Below are 21,133 nucleotides of genomic sequence, written 5' to 3'. Positions count from 1 at the left end.
TTGGAGAGTAGTGCAGGCTTAAAATACATGGACTGTCCTCTTCCAAGTGAACATGTGTCTGAGAAACTGAACAGCTCTGAGGACAAGAATTGGTGCTCCGGCTCCAAAGAAGAAAACAGGAACGATGTTTGGGAACCACTTCTCAATCAACATATCAAAATGCAGAAATTACCACTGACCGACTGCTTGGATGGTGTAGAAACAAAGCCTACTCACCATGGGGAATTGGATTTTGGAAATAAGCAATTTTCTGACAGTGCTGACCAAACATCTTATTACAGACCAAACGATGACTCCCCATCCCAATTTCTAAATGGACTCCAGAGAGAAACACAAGCTAACAATAGCGGTCCTGACCTTAGCATGAACCCAAAGGAAGAGGACTTCCTAAATCCTGTTCATCATAGAAAACACCAACTTCAGTTTCAAAAGAAGCTTGAAAGGAAGCCTCAGGATGATTCTGCCAGTGAAAAGATAAACAGGCAGACAACACCACTCCTTTATTACCTTTCTGGTGGGAAAAACACCAACATTCTGAGTCACAAAAATCACACTCAGCAAGATGAAGACTCAGGGAGTTTGCCTAAGACCTCTCCAAGGAGCAATTGCCCTGTTTCTGCACAACCTATAGAGATACAAAAAGAAATTAACCAGCTTCAAAAGAGCAAACACCACCTTCAGTGTACAGAGGATGATACCATTAATGAGACTAGTGATGTAATTCTGGGGAGCTCTGCTTCATCAGTGGATGAGAGTTTCAAGAATGATTACAGGGAAAAACTTAAAGTTGCTCAGAGAAAGGTCTTGAGAGAAACATCTTTCAAAAGAAAGGATTTACAGATGAGTTTGCCCATAAGGCTGAAGCAGAAACCCTCCAAAAGACCTTCAATTGAACATCTCAGATCGTTGTCCTTATCCAGTGCAAATGAGGATGCTAAGTTGATTCCTCCTCCCAAGTCTCTGGAAAATAGCAGCAAAGATGAAGAAACAAAGAAGTCACAAGCTGCTCGAATAGGAGGAAGAAAAAGGATAACGGAAGAACAAAAGAAATTGTGCTATTCTGAACCTGAGAAGCTCAATAAACTGGAGGATCAGCAAGATCAGGGTGTATCATGGAGGGAAGAAAGCACAGAGGTGAAGTCAGATGAAATTAATGAACAAGAAGCAATGGCAGGCAGAAGAAAGATTCTGGAAAACCGCGGAAGTGTGCTTGCCAGTCCCAGTCTCTCCAAGACTGAGTTGAAGCAAATCCAGCATATTGCACTTATTGAATACATGGAACGAAAGATTGCACAAAGGCCCACTAGCGCTCTGCACAAACCACCCCTGCAGAAGAGGCCTTCCAATGCTAAGAGGCTTCCTGAGGGCAAGACTTCCAACCCAGATATTAGCAGAAAGACACAAAAGAATGAGATAATCTGCCAATTTCTCTCTCCAGAAAGAATTCCAGAACCCTCCCCTGCTTTAATTGCCACAGGGATCAGGACCAATAGACACAGTGCTAGTTCTTCTGCTACTGAGACAGTACATTCAAAACCCAAGTCCGCTGTCAGGGAAACAGATGGAAACTGCACCGGCAAATGTGCTTCAGCTGAAAATCTTCAATCTGGGGCTTCTGCATCCAGCAAAGATCGAGAACGATCAAAATCATCTCCTTCTCCTGCACAGGTAAGAAAGATATTATGAGGTAATTTACAGTTTGGGGCCAGACTGTGAACCCTTTTCTTATACTGGTGAGTAGTTGCTCGCATGAGTAGTCTCATTGCTCACCAATGGAAGTAAGGAATTAATAATCTGACCCTTAGTGAGCTATAGCCTGTTCTTGTAACATGGAAGAAAAAAAATGAGGATGCTGTGTTTGTTATTCTATAGGAAACATCACAGTTGTTTGCAAACTGTATGTGCATACCTCCCTTGGAGTTTGGTTGGAGGAATAGATTAGAAGAGAGAACATGCAATTCATTGTTTGGAGTTCTAAAAGCAATCCTACCAAAAATGTTTTAAAATATTATGTTTAATTAATGACAATAATGGTTGTTAATTATTGGCATGCATAGTGCTTTGCAGACAAACTGTAGATTTTCATTTTTTAATGGAAAACAAATTGCTAATAAGTATGCCTAGAGGTTGAAAACTTAAGTGCATTGCTATGATAAAAGCTTTTACATGCTAAGTATTACATATTCTTTCAGGGACAAACAAACAGGGCAGGTAGAAATTCATCTGAAAACTCCACAAGGATAGATTTCTGGATTTTGAGCCTGATTTGACCTTTGAGAGAGGAAATTGGGTGGGCTGCCAAGGAGGTAGGGGGTAGCCTGCAGACCTGCTGTATCCCAAGTGTCCATGAGGAAACCAGAAGAAACTTTTTTCTCCCAGGTAAGTCTTTTGAGGGAACACCTTTTAAGTGGTTTTTGGCCTGAAAAGCAAAGCCATATACAAATCCATGGGTTTCAGTTGACAGAATTAGTGCAAATATTTTATTTATGTATGTATGTATTTGTTTGTCTATTTTGGCTCTTATGAAGTCTTTCTTCCCATACCTGAGTTTCACTTTTGACTTTTTTAATTGGACCCAGATTTTCAAAGTAAAACTCAGCAGAAACCACTGAGCCTTGTCTAGTTATACATTGCAACTGTGCATCCTTCTCAATTTTCTCAAATCTCACACCCAGCCACTTTAAAAAACAGAAAATAGCTAAACAGATACTTTTGAATAGTTACCCTGATGAAATTAGATTTCCTGCTTTTCTCAGGTAGAAGGAATTCATGGACACTGCAGACTGGCACAGGATGAATATGTGTTCATCACTGTTTATTTAGCAATCTGTTTTATAGGACTGAGATTTCTGTTTCCTAGGTTGGTGGCTTTCCACTTGGTAGAAGAGAGAGAACCTTCCATGGATCTATCTCTTCTCATAATACAACTTCCCACACACTACTTAGATCTCAAAATTACTCATTCTGGGATAGCAAGAAGGTCTCTGGGCTACTTATGCTACCACAATTAGGAAAATAAAACAGTGGTTCTCATCTGATACCTCAGATACTGTTGTGAAGAGCATGTGATGTAGATATTTACATATATAGAACAACACTGCTTGGCTACCAACGGTCAGCTCACCACACACCATAAAAGACTACAATGCTGAGTCTTTATGAACGGTTCCTTTTGCCCTGGCTCTTGACACAACAGCCTTGAGTTTAAATAATACGATGATGTGGCTTCTGGAAACGCTAACACTTTAGAAGCCTGCTGGAACAGGTAAAATTGGCCATTCGCTTTATTTCCTACATGCACAGCGAACATTGTCCCAGTGTCAGGGCAGAAATATGCACCTTTCAGTGCCAGAATTTGGAGGACAATATATGTCAATATTTCTCTAAAAGAAAGATAAGGAAAATAAACAGAGGCAAAGGGGAAAGAGAAGAGAGAGTCTTTTCCCCCATTAGCGTCTTCTAGCTAATGGAACTGCCACTGAGATAAGAAACTCTCACCAATGATGCCTATTTTCAGAACTGTAGACAAGCAAAGGTAGAGTCAATATTTTGCTCCTGTATTGCTAATATTCACCTGCCATGCTGATAGACAATCTATCAGATCATTCAACCTCATGTTCCCATGGCTGTAGCTCTGAATTTTTCAAACCGTGAGCATGTTAGAGCTTAGCCTTGTGAAGAGTAACCCAGAACAATACCTGTGATAGCCATGAATGTCTGGGTTACTTCTGGGTTGGAGGATAGACTAGATTCTCTAATAAGCAGAGGGGATTGATACACAGTTGAGAAGAACCTATAGATAATTAGTCTAGTATGTGCCTAATTGACTGCCTCCTAGCCTGGAGAACCCCATCTATTTTGGATAGTTTAGGGATAATAGAATAAATTTGATTATGATGTATCTGTCTGTAGGCTACCACTCACTGTAGTGGCCAAGTGCCAGTAATAACCACTATTATATACTGGGATGAGTTGGACAACTCACTAGAAGTCCCTTCCAATCTGAAAGATTCTATGATTCAACAACCATGAAAATTATTGACTGTCAGGGCTTCATTAGATTGTTGAGCACTGTGTAACATGTCTCTGCTTAGGCATGTAAAATGTCCCTTCATTGATACTTCTCCTGTCATGGAGAAGTGCTAATAAAATCCCAATTTTGTCTGTAAATCTAGGAGTCCTAACAAACATATTTTTCTAAGGGGAAAAAAACTGATGCTAACTTGGGAGAGAATGATGGGAATGACATGCCTGAAAGGAAACAAACATGTAAAATGCTTAGTAAACTGCTACATGAGCTGTTGTTGAGTTTCCACCTTAGTAGACTTGGGGAGGTGCTGAGTACACAAAAGCAATAAGAATTCGACAATGCTGCTCAGGTTAAGTCTTCTGCATTTTCAGGACCTTCATAGATGTACAACTTTCCCGGCATCATCAGTTCAAGGTTGTGAAAACTATCCCATCATCCCCAGGTAAGATCGTGAGAACTACTCCACCCTCCCCAGATGAACAATGTTTTAGAAATTTTTTCAAACACTAATGGGCAACTACATTAACTATGTTTCTTTGCAATGCAGTAAATTCAATGTGATATTAATTTTTATGCCCTACAGTGTGATTGATTCCTAATGAAGTCTGTTGTTTCCTCATCTTTTTGGAAGTACAGGTCCTGCCAATGTTGGAAATAAACATGTGCTAGCTAGCAACAACAGTGTTTAAACACAGTTGTTGCTAGCAGGGCTCTAGAACTGTTTCCCTGACAAGCATGCGCAAGGATTAGAAAGGTGTTATTAAACCATGCTTTAGCCTAATCCCCAGATAGCCACATGGCTACTAACAAATATATTTAATCTGTCGTCTCTCTTATGGCCTTGTTACGGAATTCTAGTTTAGTTCTCAGGCGTAAAATAGAATTTTAAAAAAGCCTGGTCATATGGCCCTTGTCTACAATGAAGTGTTGTTTTTTTGTTTTCGTTTTTTGGTGGGTTTTTTTGGTGAACACCTCTCCCTATTGCTGTAGAACCAGTGCAGCTCTACTAGTGCTAACAACTGTTGAGAATGCTAATGTAGCTCAGAGCAGGGTAGGATGCTCCTCCTGCTATTTACAACCATAGAGATGCACTAGTGCTAAAGCAACAGTGGGAGAATTTGTGAGAATCCTGAATATAGACAGAGCCACTCTGTTAGACAAGAGCTGGTGAAACCCTGATCCCATCATCAGGGCTGGTTCCAGGCACCAGCACAGCAAGCAGGTGCTTGGGGCAGCACGTCCAGCTCTTTGGCGGCGGGTCCCTCAGTTCCTCTCAGAGGAAAGGACCTGCTGCCAAAGAATGAAGCGGCGGCAGTAGAGCTGCCGCTGCAGTGCTGCCGATAGCGGCTTTTTTTTTTTCTTCCCCGCCGCTTGGGGTGGCAAAAATGCTGGAGCTGGCTCTGCCCATCAGCCCTGTTTAGATACAGCTGTTTCTAGCATGGCTTCAGTCCTAGTGTGGACAGGGCCTAAGTAGAGAGACTTCTCATTAAGTCACCTGTGAAGTAGTCTGATATATGAATCCATAAACTTCTGTAAGCCCTCAGACTGACACTGGTACCATATAATTCACAGCGCTTCAACTGAAACCTGACACATCAACTCGAGGAGGCTCTCCAATACAAATAAAATGCAGTGTTGCATTTTCAGCGAGGAAGCACTGTCATATTAGGGTGGATATTCACAAAAGAAATGGAGAGCATCATCATGGCCTTAATAATTGCCAAAGTAGGGGGAAATCTACCTCAAAACTTGTAAATGTAGAGTCTGATCCTGAAGCCAGTTAGGTTAGAGGCCCTCAGCACTTCTTGGGCCCAAAATGTGCAAGATACTATTTAGAGATTTTAATCTTTATAAAGATCACAGGCGAAATCATGCTTAGTTCAGAGACAAAAGGACTGCAGACATTAAAAGCACTGCTTATTTTCAAAGCATTCCCCTTATATTAGCTATTCCTTACAACACCTCTGAGGTACAGAAGTGATGTTCTCTCTGTTTTATAAGTGGGGAGACCAAAGCACAGAGGTGGTTAGACTTAACCAGTGCCTCAAAAGAAGTCAGTGGCAGAGAAATCTGGAGTTTGATCCCCCAGCTCTGTGCTCATCCCTCCGTTCCATACTACGCCTCAGTCTGAGGTTTTTTAGTGGAGGTTGTGAGGGATCACAATGCCTACCTGCATCACAAGGGTGCTGTGGGGATCAGCTAATTAATATAGTACAATACTTTAGAGATGCAAAGTGCTATGCATATGCCAAGTTGTTGTTATTGGCTAATCCCAAGGTCCTAATCCAGTTTTCAATCTGTCCTAACCTCGTTATGGGGAGTTTTATCGGAATAAAAACTGAGTGAAAACAAAGTAAGGACCACAGGATTTAGCCTTTTATTATGCATCTGACTGTAGGAAAATACACTGCAGAACAGCTGTCTTTATTCTGCTTTTTATTTACCCTTCCTTTATTTCGCCTTTGTGCTGCCTATGTGGCGACGGCTGAAATAATGATATCTTATTTCCAAGCTACAAAGATCCAAAGGGGAGGGATGGGGGTTGCTTTTTAAGAAATGTTGGTTAAAGGCAGCAACTCTATGCTTTTGCCACCAGGGACTGCTGTAGCAGCGCAGAAAAGGCAGTGTTGCCCTGGAGCCTGCTCTGAAATGCTGAATCACTTGCAACCTCCACATGATGTCAGTTAGCCAGGCATAATACAGCCATTTCCCCACAAAGATGCATCTGACATCTAAAGGCTTTTCCCTGAAGAGAGATCACTTCAGGGCCTGCTCCTGAGAGGTGTGGAGCTTTAGTGGGAGTCACAGGTGCTCAGTACTTCTCTTGTTCTTCTCAGTGACCCTACAATCCCACATTCTTAGAATAGGGTTATTTATTCCCCAAATCAGTTTCTTTCCTTTTAGGTAGCTTTAAAAATCATTTTTGCCTCTTTGTGGAACAAAAAAAAAAAGGTGTAAAATGTACAACAAAATATGCATGAAAAGGGCTGGAACTCTTTACAGTAAAAGACTCCATATTGCAAACCACCATAGCTTCAGTTCTTTTCTCACTTGAGCGCATAGCTCCACCATCTGATCTCTGCCAAAAACAGCACCTAAAGGGTAGACTAGACCTGTCCACAGAAGAACAACATACAGATCCTGTCAGAATGCTTAAAGCATGGAGTTTATATATAATTTTAAATAAATCTTTACATAGAAAAGCTCTTAATATTTTAACCCCTTATCGCTTGCCCAGAAGAATTGGGAAAGGAACAATCAATTCTTGCTTCAACAAAAAAAAATGACACCGAAAACTGCTTGTTAATACCCACCCACCATTAGGACTCCCATTGTTTTGGCCATTCTAAGTAGCAGGGCTGCTTGATACAGGGTAGCCTGTCTCAGCAGCCTTCAGTGGTCTGTCTGAGATTCCTGATTCAGGTGGAGCAGCTTCACGTTAGCAGGTCATTTTTGATGCAACTAGAAGTGTGGGTGAGTCCACGTATGGTCACAAACATTTCACAGGTGACCTCTTAATACAGGGCAAGTGAATATGGGAAAGAAGGGAAATCCTGTAGGGACCGATTTTGCTGGCTATTAATGCAGGTGACTGTAAGTTCAGGTTTCATTGTCCTACATTTATAGAAGAAGCCATAGGCTCCTATTGTACAATAATCTCTCCCTCTACCTCCCAACCCACCAAGTTCTGCTACTGTGCAACATAATACTGTAACTGTGTCCCTCTGAACTCTGGTGGCAAATCCAAACCTGTCAGTGAAATTGGTGCAGATTTACTATGTTTGGATATTAATTGCTCCAAAATATGGGAGCAGAGTATCTTGCAGGCCGCACATATGTGCCTTTACTATTGGTTGGAGAGTTCCAGTTGTCCCAACGTGTGTATTGTGTTAATGTAACACCGACCCTGCTGGCAAGAAGGATCTCATTCCCCCAGACAGGAACTGGCTAACTTCAAGGCATTTACCCAGAAGTTACCCAGGTTCTGGTAACCATTCTATTCTGTAATCTAATTTGAAGTTGTTTTTTCCCCAAGTATTGTTACTCATTACCTATCACTTTCTCCTCGTAATAACTACAGTTGCTGCATTTACCCTGCAGTCCAGGTCTCACTCTGGCATTTTGTTGGTCAGGCCCAAAGAGTCTCTGACATGTCTACAGTGCTTTTCTTAGGGCTTGTCTCCACAGAGACTTAGTGCACGGCAACCCAAGCTGTGAAAATACAGTGCACTACTCTGCTGCACACTACATGGAGTACATCAAAGTGCATGGTGGAATTTTCAGTGTGTGCCAGCAGGGTCTACATAGCTGTAAATTTACACCCCAGCTTGCTGTTTGCTACGTCTCCATGTAAACACACTCTTAGGTTGTGGACAAAAGGAATGAAGGAATTGTGCCATCTCTCATGATGCTGTCTCAATAGGAGATCATGCTGAGGGTATGTCTACATCTACAATTTTGCAGCGCTGGTTGTTACAGCTGTATTAGTACAGCTGTATAGGGCCAGCGCTGCAGAGTGGCCACACTTACAGCAACCAGCGCTGCAAGTGGTGTTAGATGTGGCCACACTGCAGCGCTGTTGGGCGGCTTCAAGGGGGGTTCGGGGAACGCGAGAGCAAACCGGGGAAGGAGACCAGCTTCCCCGCGGTTTGCTCTCGCGTTCCCCGAACCCCCCTGCAAACCGCAGGGAAGGAGACCTGCTTGCTCAGGGTTCGGGGTACGCGAGAGCAAACCGGGGAAGGAGACCAGCTTCGCCGCGGTTTGCTCTCGCGTTCCCCGAACCCCCCTGCAAACCGCAGGGAAGGAGACCTGCTTGCTCGGGGGTTCGGGGAACGCGAGAGCAAACCGGGGAAGGAGACCAGCTTCGCCGCGGTTTGCTCTCGCGTTCCCCGAACCCCCCTGCAAACCGCAGGGAAGGAGACCTGCTTGCTCGGGGGTTCGGGGAACGCGAGAGCAAACCGGGGAAGGAGACCAGCTTCGCCGCGGTTTGCTCTCGCGTTCCCCAACCCCCCCTGCAAACCGCAGGGAAGGAGACCTGCTTGCTCGGGGGTTCGGGGAACGCGAGAGCAAACCGGGGAAGGAGACCTGCTTGATTACCAGAGGCTTCCTCAGGTATGCTGGGATACCTGCTTATTCCACGGAGGTCAAGAAAAGCGCTGGTAAGTGTCTACACTTGATTACCAGCGCTGGATCACCAGCGCTGGATCCTCTACACCCGAGACAAAACGGGAGTACGGCCAGCGCTGCAAACAGGGAGTTGCAGCGCTGGTGATGCCCTGCAGATGTGTACACCTCCTAAGTTGCAGCGCTGTAACCCCCTCACCAGCGCTGCAACTTTGTGATGTAGACAAGCCCTGAGTCACAATACAACAGCATCACACTGATACAATGCCATGACTCAAACTTTACAATACAACGTCAGGCTGTCACTATTTTGTGGCAGACTCTTCAACCCTGATTGACAAAATGATTTTTCCAGCAATTGAGTATCATTGGTGGGCCTAGACTACAACTACCAGCTCAAGGTCATGTGAGGTTTGTATTTCACCTGCACTAAATAGTTCCATATAATAAATAAAATGCCTCCGAATGGTGGCATTAGCAATTAGCTAATGTGAAATATGATTTGAAATTTTAGCTTCCCATCAAAGAATGAAGTTGACTTGGCAGAGGAAAAAGACTGTGTGAGAGATGAAAAGCAGCGAGTCTGCACAGCCAGAGGAAGGGGAAAGTCTATGGAAGAAATTGGAATTTCAGAAACTGTAAGGCTTTCATTGTTGAGCCAAAGCACAGATCAGCTTCATCACGTGAAAAGCCTGCACATCTTGCCAGTGCCTGGACTTGAACGTGGTAAAAACAGCTCAGCTGCAAACCATCAAAGTGATCTGCACAGCACCAAGTCTGTATCAGGAAATCTGCCCAGACAAACAAATACTGAAGACACTGTGGGGCTCGAGAGATCAGATACAATGTTCCAAACACTTGAAAGGCTTCCTAGCACAACAAAGCCCTATGGCATTTCCTTAAGTACTGAAAATCTACCCCCATGGTGTGTATCCTCCCTGGGCACATTGCAATCTCCACTATTACATTCAGAGTCTCCTCTTCACTCTCCACTGGCCCTGTCTTCTGTGGAAGAAGACAATGTTTTCTTCAATGACTCCGTCACTAATGGCTTAGAAATAACGTCAAAGCCTTCTTGTCTCTATGATCAAAATGATACTTTAGTTTCAAGGACAGACATGACAGAATCTCTCCCAACTGCGTTGTCTTTGCAAGTTGCCTTGGAGGGAAAGCAAAGTAAAGCAGAACAAAAAGCCAGGTAACTTTTCTATTCCTGAATTATTGCTCTGTGTGCATAATTTGACATGTGATCTTCAAAATAATCACAGGTACAAAAACCATACCAAGCAGAAAGGCATAGAGATATTGCCTCCTGTCCTATCTCTACAGCCTTCCTCTGTGCTCCCTCTTCATAAGACTCCATTCAGTTATCACTGATTTTTAGATAGAGGAAAAAATAGTCACTGTGAAAAAGCCACTGTATATAATAAACTCATTAAGAAATCTGAATGGCTAGAGATCCCAGATAGTTTGGCCATTTCCACACTTAGTAATTTGTGCAATAATGCAACCATGAATTTGGTAATTCCACGTGCAGATATCATGATCACTTGGATGTACAATAACATGCATACACAAAACACACACCGTAATTGCACAAGCAAACTGGCTGCATAAACTAGACAGGTTTTGTGTGTTCATCCGTGCACTTTAAGTTGCTACCAAATCTGGATTTAAAGGTACTTTAAAAAGATGGCTGTGGTTATTCTATAGAGCAAATGCAGTATGACTAAAATGATTTATTCCCTGTAGTCAGTAGCCTCTGCCACCAAAGCTTCTGTTTGAAGTGCTGCATCAAAGCCCAAAATTTTAGGAGGAAACCAGCACAAAAGGAGAAGCCTTGACACCTGAGACTACTGACTGAATGGATTAAATAAATGTTTCGCTTTTATCTCCACACAACCCCCCCAAAAAAGCAGCAGCCACCCACAAAACCTCAATAGCTGAATGTACCAGGATCTACGGAAGCTTATCTCTGGTTTCCCTCTTCAGTCCCCTTAAAACTCCCACACACCCTCCTCCCCCTAGGCTGAGGTTTAGTATATAATAGTGTTCAAAATAATCCTCAAAATAAAGCCCATCTCCCCAACCCAAACATTTATACTCAGCTCTGGCCCTTCTATCACACAGAGCTCTTTTCCTATTATATCCCACTCTGCCCCTCATGAAGTCCTCATTCTTGGCCCTTCTCAGCAGGAGCACAGCCTTCTGGCCCTGGAGTCCTTCTTCTGTCAGCATCTCCCCTGTTCTGAGGGAGAAGGCAGCATATATACTGCCTGCTTTCGGCAGGGCTGGCTCCAGAGCTTTTGCTGCCCCAAGCAGCAAAAAAAAAAAAAAAAAAAAGTCGATTGCGATCAACTCTACCGCCGCTGCTCCAGTCTTCGGCAGCAATTCGGCAGGCGGTCCTTCGCTCTGTCAGGGAGTGAGGGACCTGCTGCCGAATTGCCGCCAAAGAGCCAGATGTGCCACCCCTCTCTGTTGGCTGCCCCAAGCACCTGCTTGCTGGGCTGGTGCCTGGAGCCACGCCTGGCTTTCAGAGAGATCCTCCTAGTTGGCTGGGAGGGAGGGGAGCCCTGCCCCACCCTACGCTACAGGGCTCCTGGTCCCAGGCCCTTAAAGGGACAGTGTCCTGGGTTTTTCCTTCCATCCAACTACTAATTCCCCATTACTGCTTTGACCATTTCCTGAGCCTTTGTTTCATTGTTTCTGGAACAGGGTTTTCTTGCCCCTTTCAGGTTTAAAGGGCCAGCATGCTCAGCTACACTGAACAATTCCATATCTGTATTTTGCCAATTTAAAAAGAGAAAAATATTAAACTGTCAGCTGTTATACCTTTCTTTTAATAAAGATTTAAAAATGAATGTTATTTGTGAAAAACAGAATGAGAGAGTGGCTACCTAAACTCAGATGATACTTCCTGGGTTATGCCCAAATAAATCTGTTAGTCTTTAAGGTGCCACAAGGACTCCTCATTGTTTTTGTTGATAAAGACTAACACAGCTACCACTCTGAAACCTGTTTCCTCAGTTAGAGGGCACTCGCTGTAGAAATAAACAGAAGGTACACAGTAAAGTTTCTTCCATTCACAATATAGCTGGGTCACAAAAACTGTTTTGGAAAAAATACTTCGGGGTTGGGGGGAGGTTCCCTTCACTACAGAGGGCAAAGTCTAATCCTGATTTTCTGAACTCTGGTGAATCAAATCTCTGGATAAGTTCAGTTATGTCTCTTGAGGCTGCACTGTTTGAAGGGCTGTTCCAATTACAAGATCAGATCTCCATTCCCAGTCAGTTCCTGTGGCATTTAGGAGCTGAGCAAAGCAACAGCACTACAGAGCCTAAGAGGACAGCAAGAATTTATTTCCAACCCTGTGGTGCTCGTCACTCAGCTGAACTGCAGCTCTCAGATATTTAAATATCAAGTTTTACAAAGCTTTCAGATTTCTCAAAGACATTAGCAAAATTGGGGGTGTTTTACATGTGCCTGCAAAACTATTCTGAATGGACCAAATTTCTAGCTGATGACATTCAGTGAGAACAAAGCAACAAAATTGCTCTGAAGGAAAAACCACTCAACTAAATGTATCATCAATATATCTGTTGGGAATGTACACCCTCGTTGAACTCCTAAGAAAAGTGAGGAATGGGGTTGGGCTCCTAATGTGGGGGGAGGGATAGCTCAGTGGTTTGAGCATTGGCCTGCTAAACTCTGGGTTGTGAGTTCAATCCTTGAGGGGGGCCATTTAGGGAACTGAGGTTAAAAAAAAATTGCCCTACTTTAAGCAGGGGGTTGGACTAAATGATCACCTGAGGTCCCTTCCATCCCTGATATTCTATTATTCTACATATGGTACAGTGAAGAGACAACCCCTTCTTCTCTACCTCCTTAACCCTCATATTAGGGGAGGGCAATGAAATCCCAGTAATACTGCTGGGACAAAGTTAAAGGAGTTGTGGTGGCTGATAGCAGCCCTCCACCAGGTGGTGCTAATTAAAAATGACCTGCACTGGCCAAGTTATTACAGATGATTCCCAGATGTGTTACTCAACAAAGTTTTGACCTAGTTCAACCACATTCCTGGTATTTTGTCTGTCTTCCTGTGGCGTCTGGCACAATATGATAGCAAGCAGTGTGGCAATGGCTCTGCTTACTTGTGTATTATGCCTTCATCTCAAGGTGTCAGTGTGCAACGGGGTTTTTAAATGTTTTCAAAGTAGACTAATTCAAAGGGATGGAGCTGGAAATGGGAGACTGCAGATTAAGTGAGGACCCCAGAAATGTGAGGGCCTGTGCAGTTGCACATTTAGCTCATATCTAGCATTAGCTCTGCCCTCCGGCCCCCAAGTAAAGTGAGCACTTATCACAGATTCAGAAGCTCTGAGACTTTGAAAAAGGCAGCCATGAAAATGTCAATGTCTTGAACTGGCAGAACTTCTGATGAAGCAGTGAATGTCCACAGTGAATGCAACTTCTTTCTTCTTTCCTGTAGACTCCAGATTCCTGAGAAAGATGAATCCAGTCTTGGAGGCAGGAATGAGGAGAATAAAGCCAGTAGTGCAGTTGTGAATTCATGTTGTCCAGATGTCAAGGAACTAACTCCTGAAATCCCTATTCTGTTCCCCAGAAGAGGAGGCAATGAAGAGACTCAAGTGGAAAAAGAATGCAGAGTAAAATCTCTGCCTGGCAATGCTTCAAAGGGATCCTCCCAGCAGCAACCAGAAGCAAATGATATTGCATTTTCCCAGGAAAAAATAAATTGCCACACAGCATCATCAGCTCAGTCTGAGCAAGGAGATAAACTCAGTAGTTCATCCTTAAATGAAAAAGCAGCATACAACAGCCAGAATCGTGTCCTGCCAGAAAAGGAGACAGACTTTACTAAAAGGAGACAGAAATCCCCTGAAGACCAGAGATATGAAGAACTTGCTATGGAGATCATTGCCAAAGACAATTCTCTGGCTGATATCCTCATCCCTCATCCTACCAGGAAAACTGCTCTAGACCTCCTGGAGGGCCTTTTTCCTGTTAACATTTCAGTGTCTGACAGATCACACAGGAAAAAGGGAGCTAGGATGAGAGAAGAGGTGCAGCCTGTCCTGGAAAATGAGTAAGTCGTTGGAGATTACATATTCCTTTCTGTCTCAATGTCTATTTGTCTCATGCATTCTCTGGAGCTAAGAACGCCTGTGGATTCTGTTTTTTTAAATAAGCAACAAATTCTGTGGCCCATCTTCTGGTTGGCACACCAAGGAACGTCTAAGAAAATAGTAAGAAGGGAGGTAGAATTCTGACTGGGAATTAGGGCCCGAATAGCTATGCTGGTGCCCTGGTTGGCTTTCTTTTGTGTATCACATGCAATGTGCCAGACTGAAATGTTTTCATTCGAGATCCCAAAGTAGTTCTGGAGTTATCAGAAGGGAACATGATAATTCTTGGCTGTCAGAAATCTTATGCTCCAGATATTTTCAAAGGTTAGACACATCCCTGCTTGTGGGGGGGAAATGATTCTGGATAGTCTAGAAACACATGTGAATAGGATTCACATTGTTCATGAACTAGGCTCTAAACAATTGTTAGAATATTTATTTTCTGCTTCAGTAGCAGGAAAAGTATTGACGGTCCAACAGAACCATGTGCTGAAGCTGAACACAGTGCAGGTCAGAGTACAGAAGATCCCAGTTCTAACATGAACCAAATCCTGAAGAACAGAGATGGCTCAAATGACCTTGATGACATCACTTCCAAGAAAGTAGGTCTATGAATGTGAAAAGGACTGTGTGGGTTTCTTTACAGTAACTAAGATAACATCATACATTTGGTAGGTGTAGTGTTAGAGGAAAGCACTTTTATCAATGTACTTTAACACTATATCGTTACTTCAAAGTGCATTGAGACTTTCTGGGCGAAATTCATCTTTATTATAACTCCATTTAAAGTCATGATGAATTTGGTATATTGATTGTAACTGGTGTTATCTAAATTCTGTCCTGTTTTATTCATCTGCTAAAGACATCCACTGTGGGAGGAATAGACTCTGAGCTGAACGCTTCCTTGCAAAACTAGCTTCTGTGCACTAGCTGATTCACAATTGTACAGTATTTGAGACCAGATCCGAACCTTCCAATGATGACATCTGGCAGTCTAAGTGAAAGATGATCTTTATATTCAGAGAACTGGCAGCAGTTTCTGTTGATAGCATCGACCTATTGGCTTTCACATGTGCAGAGAGAAAAAGATAAGCTTAGACTATGATTCCTAAATACTGTGCTTCTTTAAAAATAACCCACATCGCTCTTCAAAAGAATTAAGCTTGTTAGTTGTAGAAACATGGCCAAATTAATTATAATCTGCCTACTTAAAATTCTTCCTACAGTGGATGTGATGGTATTCTTCCCTCTGCACTGTTTGGCAACTGCTCCCTTCTATGTCAGAGTTGGCTGCATTTCAGTGAAAGGAGATGTGATCCTTCTCCCACTCTCATCTCTGAGCCTCCTTTCTTGCTGCCCACTATGCATGGAACACCTTCCCCAAATCTGTTAACCAAACTATCTCCCTTGCTTCATTCAAAGCCCCTCCACCCCCAGAATTCAGTTCTGCTATATTGACAAGAGGAAGTGAGTTGTATTAGCTTTTAATGGAACCATCGCACCATGTCCATGTCTTACTGAGTAACCACATGATCTTAATACTATAATCCTTCTCCTCCTCCTTCTCCTCCCCCTTCCCTTTTTTGCCAGTTAATTACCCTTGCCAGGTATGTTATGCAAACTCTTTGGCTTTACTGAGGCAACTACCAGACATTCACTCTTGGGGGTGAAAATAATAATACTAATAATATAGTTTATAAAGTCATTGGAACTTGTTTGTAACTGTCTTCTGTATAGGCTTGAAAGTATTAAAAAAAAGTTTAAAATCTGGAGGAGACAATCTGTGGAAAAAGCCAGTGTCTATAAGCGGTTTGGATTCTGGGAGTTAGTAACAAAGTTTCCAATTTTTTTTATTTCCCCTGCAGAAGGAACTTATTTCTAGCATTCAATCAAAACTGCAGACCCTCTGGGGAGAAAGGACACTTGTCCTATCCGAAATCAAGGAGTACGCTCTGTGTGGTAAAGAGCTAGAGGCAATGGTACAAGATGTCTGCAAGCCCAATGAGTATGAGCGCTACCTGATGTTCATTGGTGATCTGGAAAAAGTAGTGAGCCTGCTGCTCTGTTTGTCCAGCCGTCTCGCTCGAGTCCAAAATGCCATGAGGAAAATCAATGAGACTACAGATGCTGAGGAGAAGGTGAGTCACAAGAGGCTTGGAGATTTAGCTGCTTTATTTCTTTCACACTTATCTTTCAAGATAGACCTTCACGGGACCCATTTCTGTCTCAGAACTGTAGAGTTCTGCATAAAATTAGACCCAGATCTGAACCATGGCTGGCTTTGCCAGTAGTAGTTAGCAGAAAAAGAGTGAGCCTCACACGAACAATAATTGCTCAGTGGAGGAAAAATTAGGCTTCTACCTTCAGCAGGAGCGCAAGGTGGCAATAGGAACAGGTGAGCACTGTGTAGATGCTGAACTACAGTTGTAGCTTTTGAAACTGTCAGTAGATGGGACTGATAATCTGAGAAGCCACTTAAATGTCTCCTGTTGGTGTAGAACAAAAACCTGTATTCCAGATATTTTCCACTGAGGAGCATTTCTTCTGAGATTGGAAAGCCTATTTAACACAATGGCCTTGTCTTCACTAGGGGGGAAAGTGTGTTCCTAACTGGAGGTGAAATCCCCCAAAGTCAACCTGCTAACTCATGTGAATGCCACAAATTGCCTTGTCTTCAGTAGGAATTTAACTTACATTAGCTAACTCGAGTTAGGAACACAGCTTTTTTTCATAGCATAGACAAAGCCATTATGTCCTAAGAATGATATTTTTTCTGCTGTCCTTCTTATATAAAGACATGCCCCTTTCCACAATATCACCCACATTGCTGATTTCCAAATGAGGAACAAGTTGAACACGTGCATCTGACAAAGTGGGTATTCACCCACGAAAACTCATGCTGCAATACGTTTGTTAGTCTATAAGGTGCCACAGGACTCTTTCCCAAGTTGAACACAGTTCCTCTGTGATCTTAACCCCATGAGCAGCACTGCTCCTTTTCTGCAGAGCTTTGTATTCTTGTGGATCATTTTCCTTTACATTATCAAATGCCTACGATCAATCCATATTCAGAAACTCACCACCAGAATCTTATCATGTGATGCCTCCTGGAGATTCAGGATCAGTCTGCCCTGGAACTGAGCTCATAGTAGCAAAAGTGGTTTTAGACAATATTTTAAATTGGTTTTGGCTAACACAGCTTAAAACAAGGTGACACCTGGCCTCTGCTCTTCAACCAAAGCACATTTAAGCTGTTAGCTGAACTGGTTGTAGATGTTCCCAGTGAACAGTTAATTTCTAGTGGGGTAGTGCCCCTAAACCAGCTACACTGAGTGCTCTTCACATTAGTTAGGGTACTTTACTCAGGACTTTGGATAAAGTGTTTTAAAGCCTTCTCTACATTATGGAATTTTTACAAAAATCTCCAATCATTCAGCTGCACAAGCTTTAGCAATTTTGGGAACCCTTGCCTCTCAGGCTCAAACAGCCCTGTTTAGCATGGAGTTGATTAGACTTGTTCTGAGCAGGTTTAATTGATATGATACAGAAAACTGAGAACTTCCCACATTGCTAACCTTACTAGAACGGGTCCGGCTGAACTAATGTTAGCAATGGTGGGAAATGTTAAAATTCCCTAATGTAGGCCAGACTTAAGCAAATTAATATAAACTGTTTTAAAAGCCACCCTCACTTAGTAGCTACTCTTCTTTAGCAGGTTACTCTCTTCCAGGTACATTAATAGTTTATTCTTTTATATTATTACTAATAATAAACAATAATTTGTTATGCACTGACACTGTTTGGCTCTGTTGAGGCTGCAAATACAAACACTTTATGCCCTAAAGGTTTTGCAATCTACACAAGACAGATGCAGGGTAGACAGGACATACTGAGATGATTAGGATTTTAAATATATTATTATTACTACCTTTGACTTGCTTCCTGTGGACAACATGAAAGAAGTGAATCTTGATGGGAATTGCCAGCCACCTTTACCTTGCAAGCCACAAGGGAAAGTAATTCAGTCTAGGAGAAGCCATCCAGACTCTAAAGCCACAAGGGGAAGTAATTAAATTTAATACACTGTGGCTCCTGAATGAAGATGTAGAGTCTGTCAGAAATTATTCGTTTTCATGGTGTATGCTGCTTTTGCTTTTTCCCTACTAGCAATCGTTAAATGAACGGCACAACCTCCTGTCTAGACAGCGGGAAGATGCAAAAGATCTGAAAGAAAACTTGGATCGCAGGGAAAGAGTGGTTTCTGGTATCCTTTCCAAATACCTGACTGACAAGCAACTCCAGGATTACAAACACTTTGTTCAGGTGAAGACCTCTTTACTGATTGAACAGAAAGACCTTGAGGAGCAGATTAAATTTCTTGAGGAGCAGCTGGAGAGCCTCGAGAAGAGCATCTTGCTCTGATGCACAGCAACAGGCCACCCGCTTTCAGGAATGGAGGATTTGGGCATTGTGTTGGAACTCTGTACATATTCACTGCATTGCTGCTAAGATATGAACATGGATCAGTTTGATGAATTCATATTAGTGTCGATAAGTGCTTGGAAGGGTTTTTCTCTTTGGATGAGCTGAATGACAAAATCTTACAGTATGTAGCAGATTGCATCTTGAAAATGACTGATGAGACATGTCACCCTTATTAATTTGACATTTTCCCTTCTCCCTGTCATCTGCCCATCTGTTTCCAGACTGACATCCTCTCAATAAAAGAATCATAAAAATATTTCCTCTTTGTGGGTGGGTTGAATATTCAAAATAAGAAATTACGTGGGTGTTTGAATTGTGAATTAAACACAGGATAAACAACTCCAAAGCACACTGCTATGGGCCACTTACTGAAATTCCTCTGACAATGTAATGATAGCTGTCCCTGGTTAATACCTAGGAGTGACATGTAATAAGGGAACATACTGTCACGGGAAACACACTGAGCTCTTTTCATCAGCACTAATCCCCCTGGCCCTTTGTGACTTTGCAGCTGTAGAATGTAATGGTTATTTCATCTGAATCTGGGTGAGATGCTCAACAGAAAACTCCTGAGAGCTGTGGGCATGGGTTCCTGCAGGCCACAGGGAAGTATTTAGGGGTGAAGTTGACATAAACGGATGCTCTCAAAGATGGTAAATCTAAAAATTGCACCTACCCGAGCTATCTGCAAAGTCCATGCAATGCTTCCTAGGTGACTATTTTTCAAATGATTGCTACATGGTTTATTTGTATTTCTTCACTTAGTGCCAGTCACCCAGCATTATTATGGACCCTGCCATGAAAAATCACCGTGCTGTGATACAAAGTGGCTGAATTTCGAAGAGTTTTTGTAAACCATGAGTTTAAAAAAAAAAAAAGACGGGAAAAGTTGCTTGACAATGTCCTTTTATTAAAATAATATGTATTGAAGGTCTTTCAAGTGATATTATTGTATTGAAATTGTTTCATTTAATACTCCTTTATCACTAGGTGTATCAGAGGTAGGTTCCCTGAACATCAAATGAGAATCTAACTGGAGGGGAAGGCAGGTCTTGATATTTTCACAAGTGACAAAAGTCACTAACATTTGTTATATTGAGAAAGGGAGACAATGTTATCCCTTGCATCAGAAAAGAAGGCTCCTTGGGTCTGATGCAGCATAGAAAATTTTCATGGTTGATGCTCATGGATGGGGCGGCTCTGTTTTTTTCCACCCCAAGCACGGCAGTAAGGGAGCTTTCGGTAGCGTGCCTGCGGGAGGTCCACTGGTCACGCAGACTAGGCAGTGGTTCTGTGGGTGATCTACTGGTCCTGCGCCTTCAGCGTACCCACCGCCGAATTGCCGCCAAGCCTGTGGGACCAGCGGACCTCCCGCAGAAATGCCGCAGAAGGCTCCTTGACTGCTGCCCTCATGACGATGGACACGCCGCCCGCCCCAACCTCCCGGCTTGCCACCCCAGGCATGTGCTTGCTGTGCTGGTGCCTGGAGCCGCCCCTGCTCATGGAACTTTCAGACACGCACAGCCAGTGTTCATAGACCCATGGTGCAAATAAAACTCACTATTAATTATCATTCTTTATTTCCCCTACAAATATTGTGGGGGGGGGGTCCTTCAGAGTTTTGAGATTTCCTTCTTCAACTATACATACTGCTCTCTACCATTAAATACTTCATCCAATCACATGTGGAGATGGCTCCGTGGGACTGGCCAACCCTCATATCTGTCAGCAGAGGTTACTAAAGCATGAGAACAAGATACCCCCTCTAGCAAGTTCCCACTCCTAGAGGGTCTGATTTCTGATCCTCCATATTACACTGCCGCAAAGACCCTGCCACCCATCCCCCTTTCCTGATTTGCTCTAGCTTTATCTGCTTTTCTGGGATCAGCTGCAGTGTGGTGGCATTCTTCTATGTTGGCACTTCAGTAAGGGCATACTAAGCACAAATTATGTGGGATAGCCCTGCAAACAAGATGATTCCTCATGTCCCCCCCACCTGCCTTTGTTAGCAGGTTAATCTTTATTTTGTATAATTGATATTAGTAAAAAAACTCTGTTCTTCTTGGCTAATCTTGAACAAAAGTCCTCCAGACTCAGAGGTCGCTTGCTGGTGGATTCTCTGCAGCTTGAGGTCTTCAAACCAATTTTGAGGATTTCAATAACTCAGTCCTGGGTTAGGGGTTGTTATAAAAGTGGATAGGTAGGGTTCTGTGGCCTGCCTTTTGCAGGAGGTCAGACTAGATGATCATATTGGTCCCTTCTGATCTATGAGTCTATGAGGTGAGATGAGTAATTAAAAAGACATGTTCTCATTATTTTTCAGTTCTTGCCTTGTCACATCGCTTGC

The 21,133-nt window shown here is 42.9% G+C and overlaps 1 protein-coding gene across 2 annotated transcripts; it reads left to right on the top strand.

The window, feature by feature from the left end:
- Nucleotides 1–6: 6 nt before the first annotated feature.
- Nucleotides 7–20,467, top strand: SHROOM1 (shroom family member 1). 2 transcript variants are annotated; one of them, XM_050962533.1, is made up of 7 exons: nt 7–1,668; nt 4,402–4,472; nt 9,669–10,352; nt 13,644–14,261; nt 14,756–14,903; nt 16,167–16,439; nt 18,469–20,467. In XM_050962533.1, exons 1-7 carry the CDS (start codon nt 28–30, stop codon nt 18,721–18,723), a joined length of 3,690 nt encoding a protein of 1,229 aa, XP_050818490.1. In that variant the 5' UTR covers nt 7–27; the 3' UTR covers nt 18,724–20,467. The 2 variants fall into 2 exon arrangements, with proteins under 2 accessions (XP_050818490.1, XP_050818489.1); XM_050962532.1 differs by having other exon boundaries at nt 14,753–14,903.
- Nucleotides 20,468–21,133: the final 666 nt, after the last annotated feature.

This window comes from Gopherus flavomarginatus, chromosome 7 (assembly GCF_025201925.1).
Source record: "Gopherus flavomarginatus isolate rGopFla2 chromosome 7, rGopFla2.mat.asm, whole genome shotgun sequence".
NCBI classification, from domain to species: domain Eukaryota; kingdom Metazoa; phylum Chordata; order Testudines; family Testudinidae; genus Gopherus; species Gopherus flavomarginatus.
The sequence above is the reverse complement of the archived record's forward strand: the minus strand, read 5'-3'. Positions and strand labels throughout refer to the sequence as shown.

Excerpts from the sequence above, each read along its gene's own strand:
- SHROOM1 (XM_050962532.1), top strand. The coding sequence starts at position 28 with ATGGACTGTCCTCTTCCAAGTGAACATGTGTCTGAGAAACTGAACAGC. Across the intron at positions 14,904-16,166 it reads ATGACATCACTTCCAAGAAA|AAGGAACTTATTTCTAGCAT; the intron begins GTAGGTCTATGA and ends TTTCCCCTGCAG. Across the intron at positions 16,440-18,468 it reads CTACAGATGCTGAGGAGAAG|CAATCGTTAAATGAACGGCA; the intron begins GTGAGTCACAAG and ends TTTCCCTACTAG.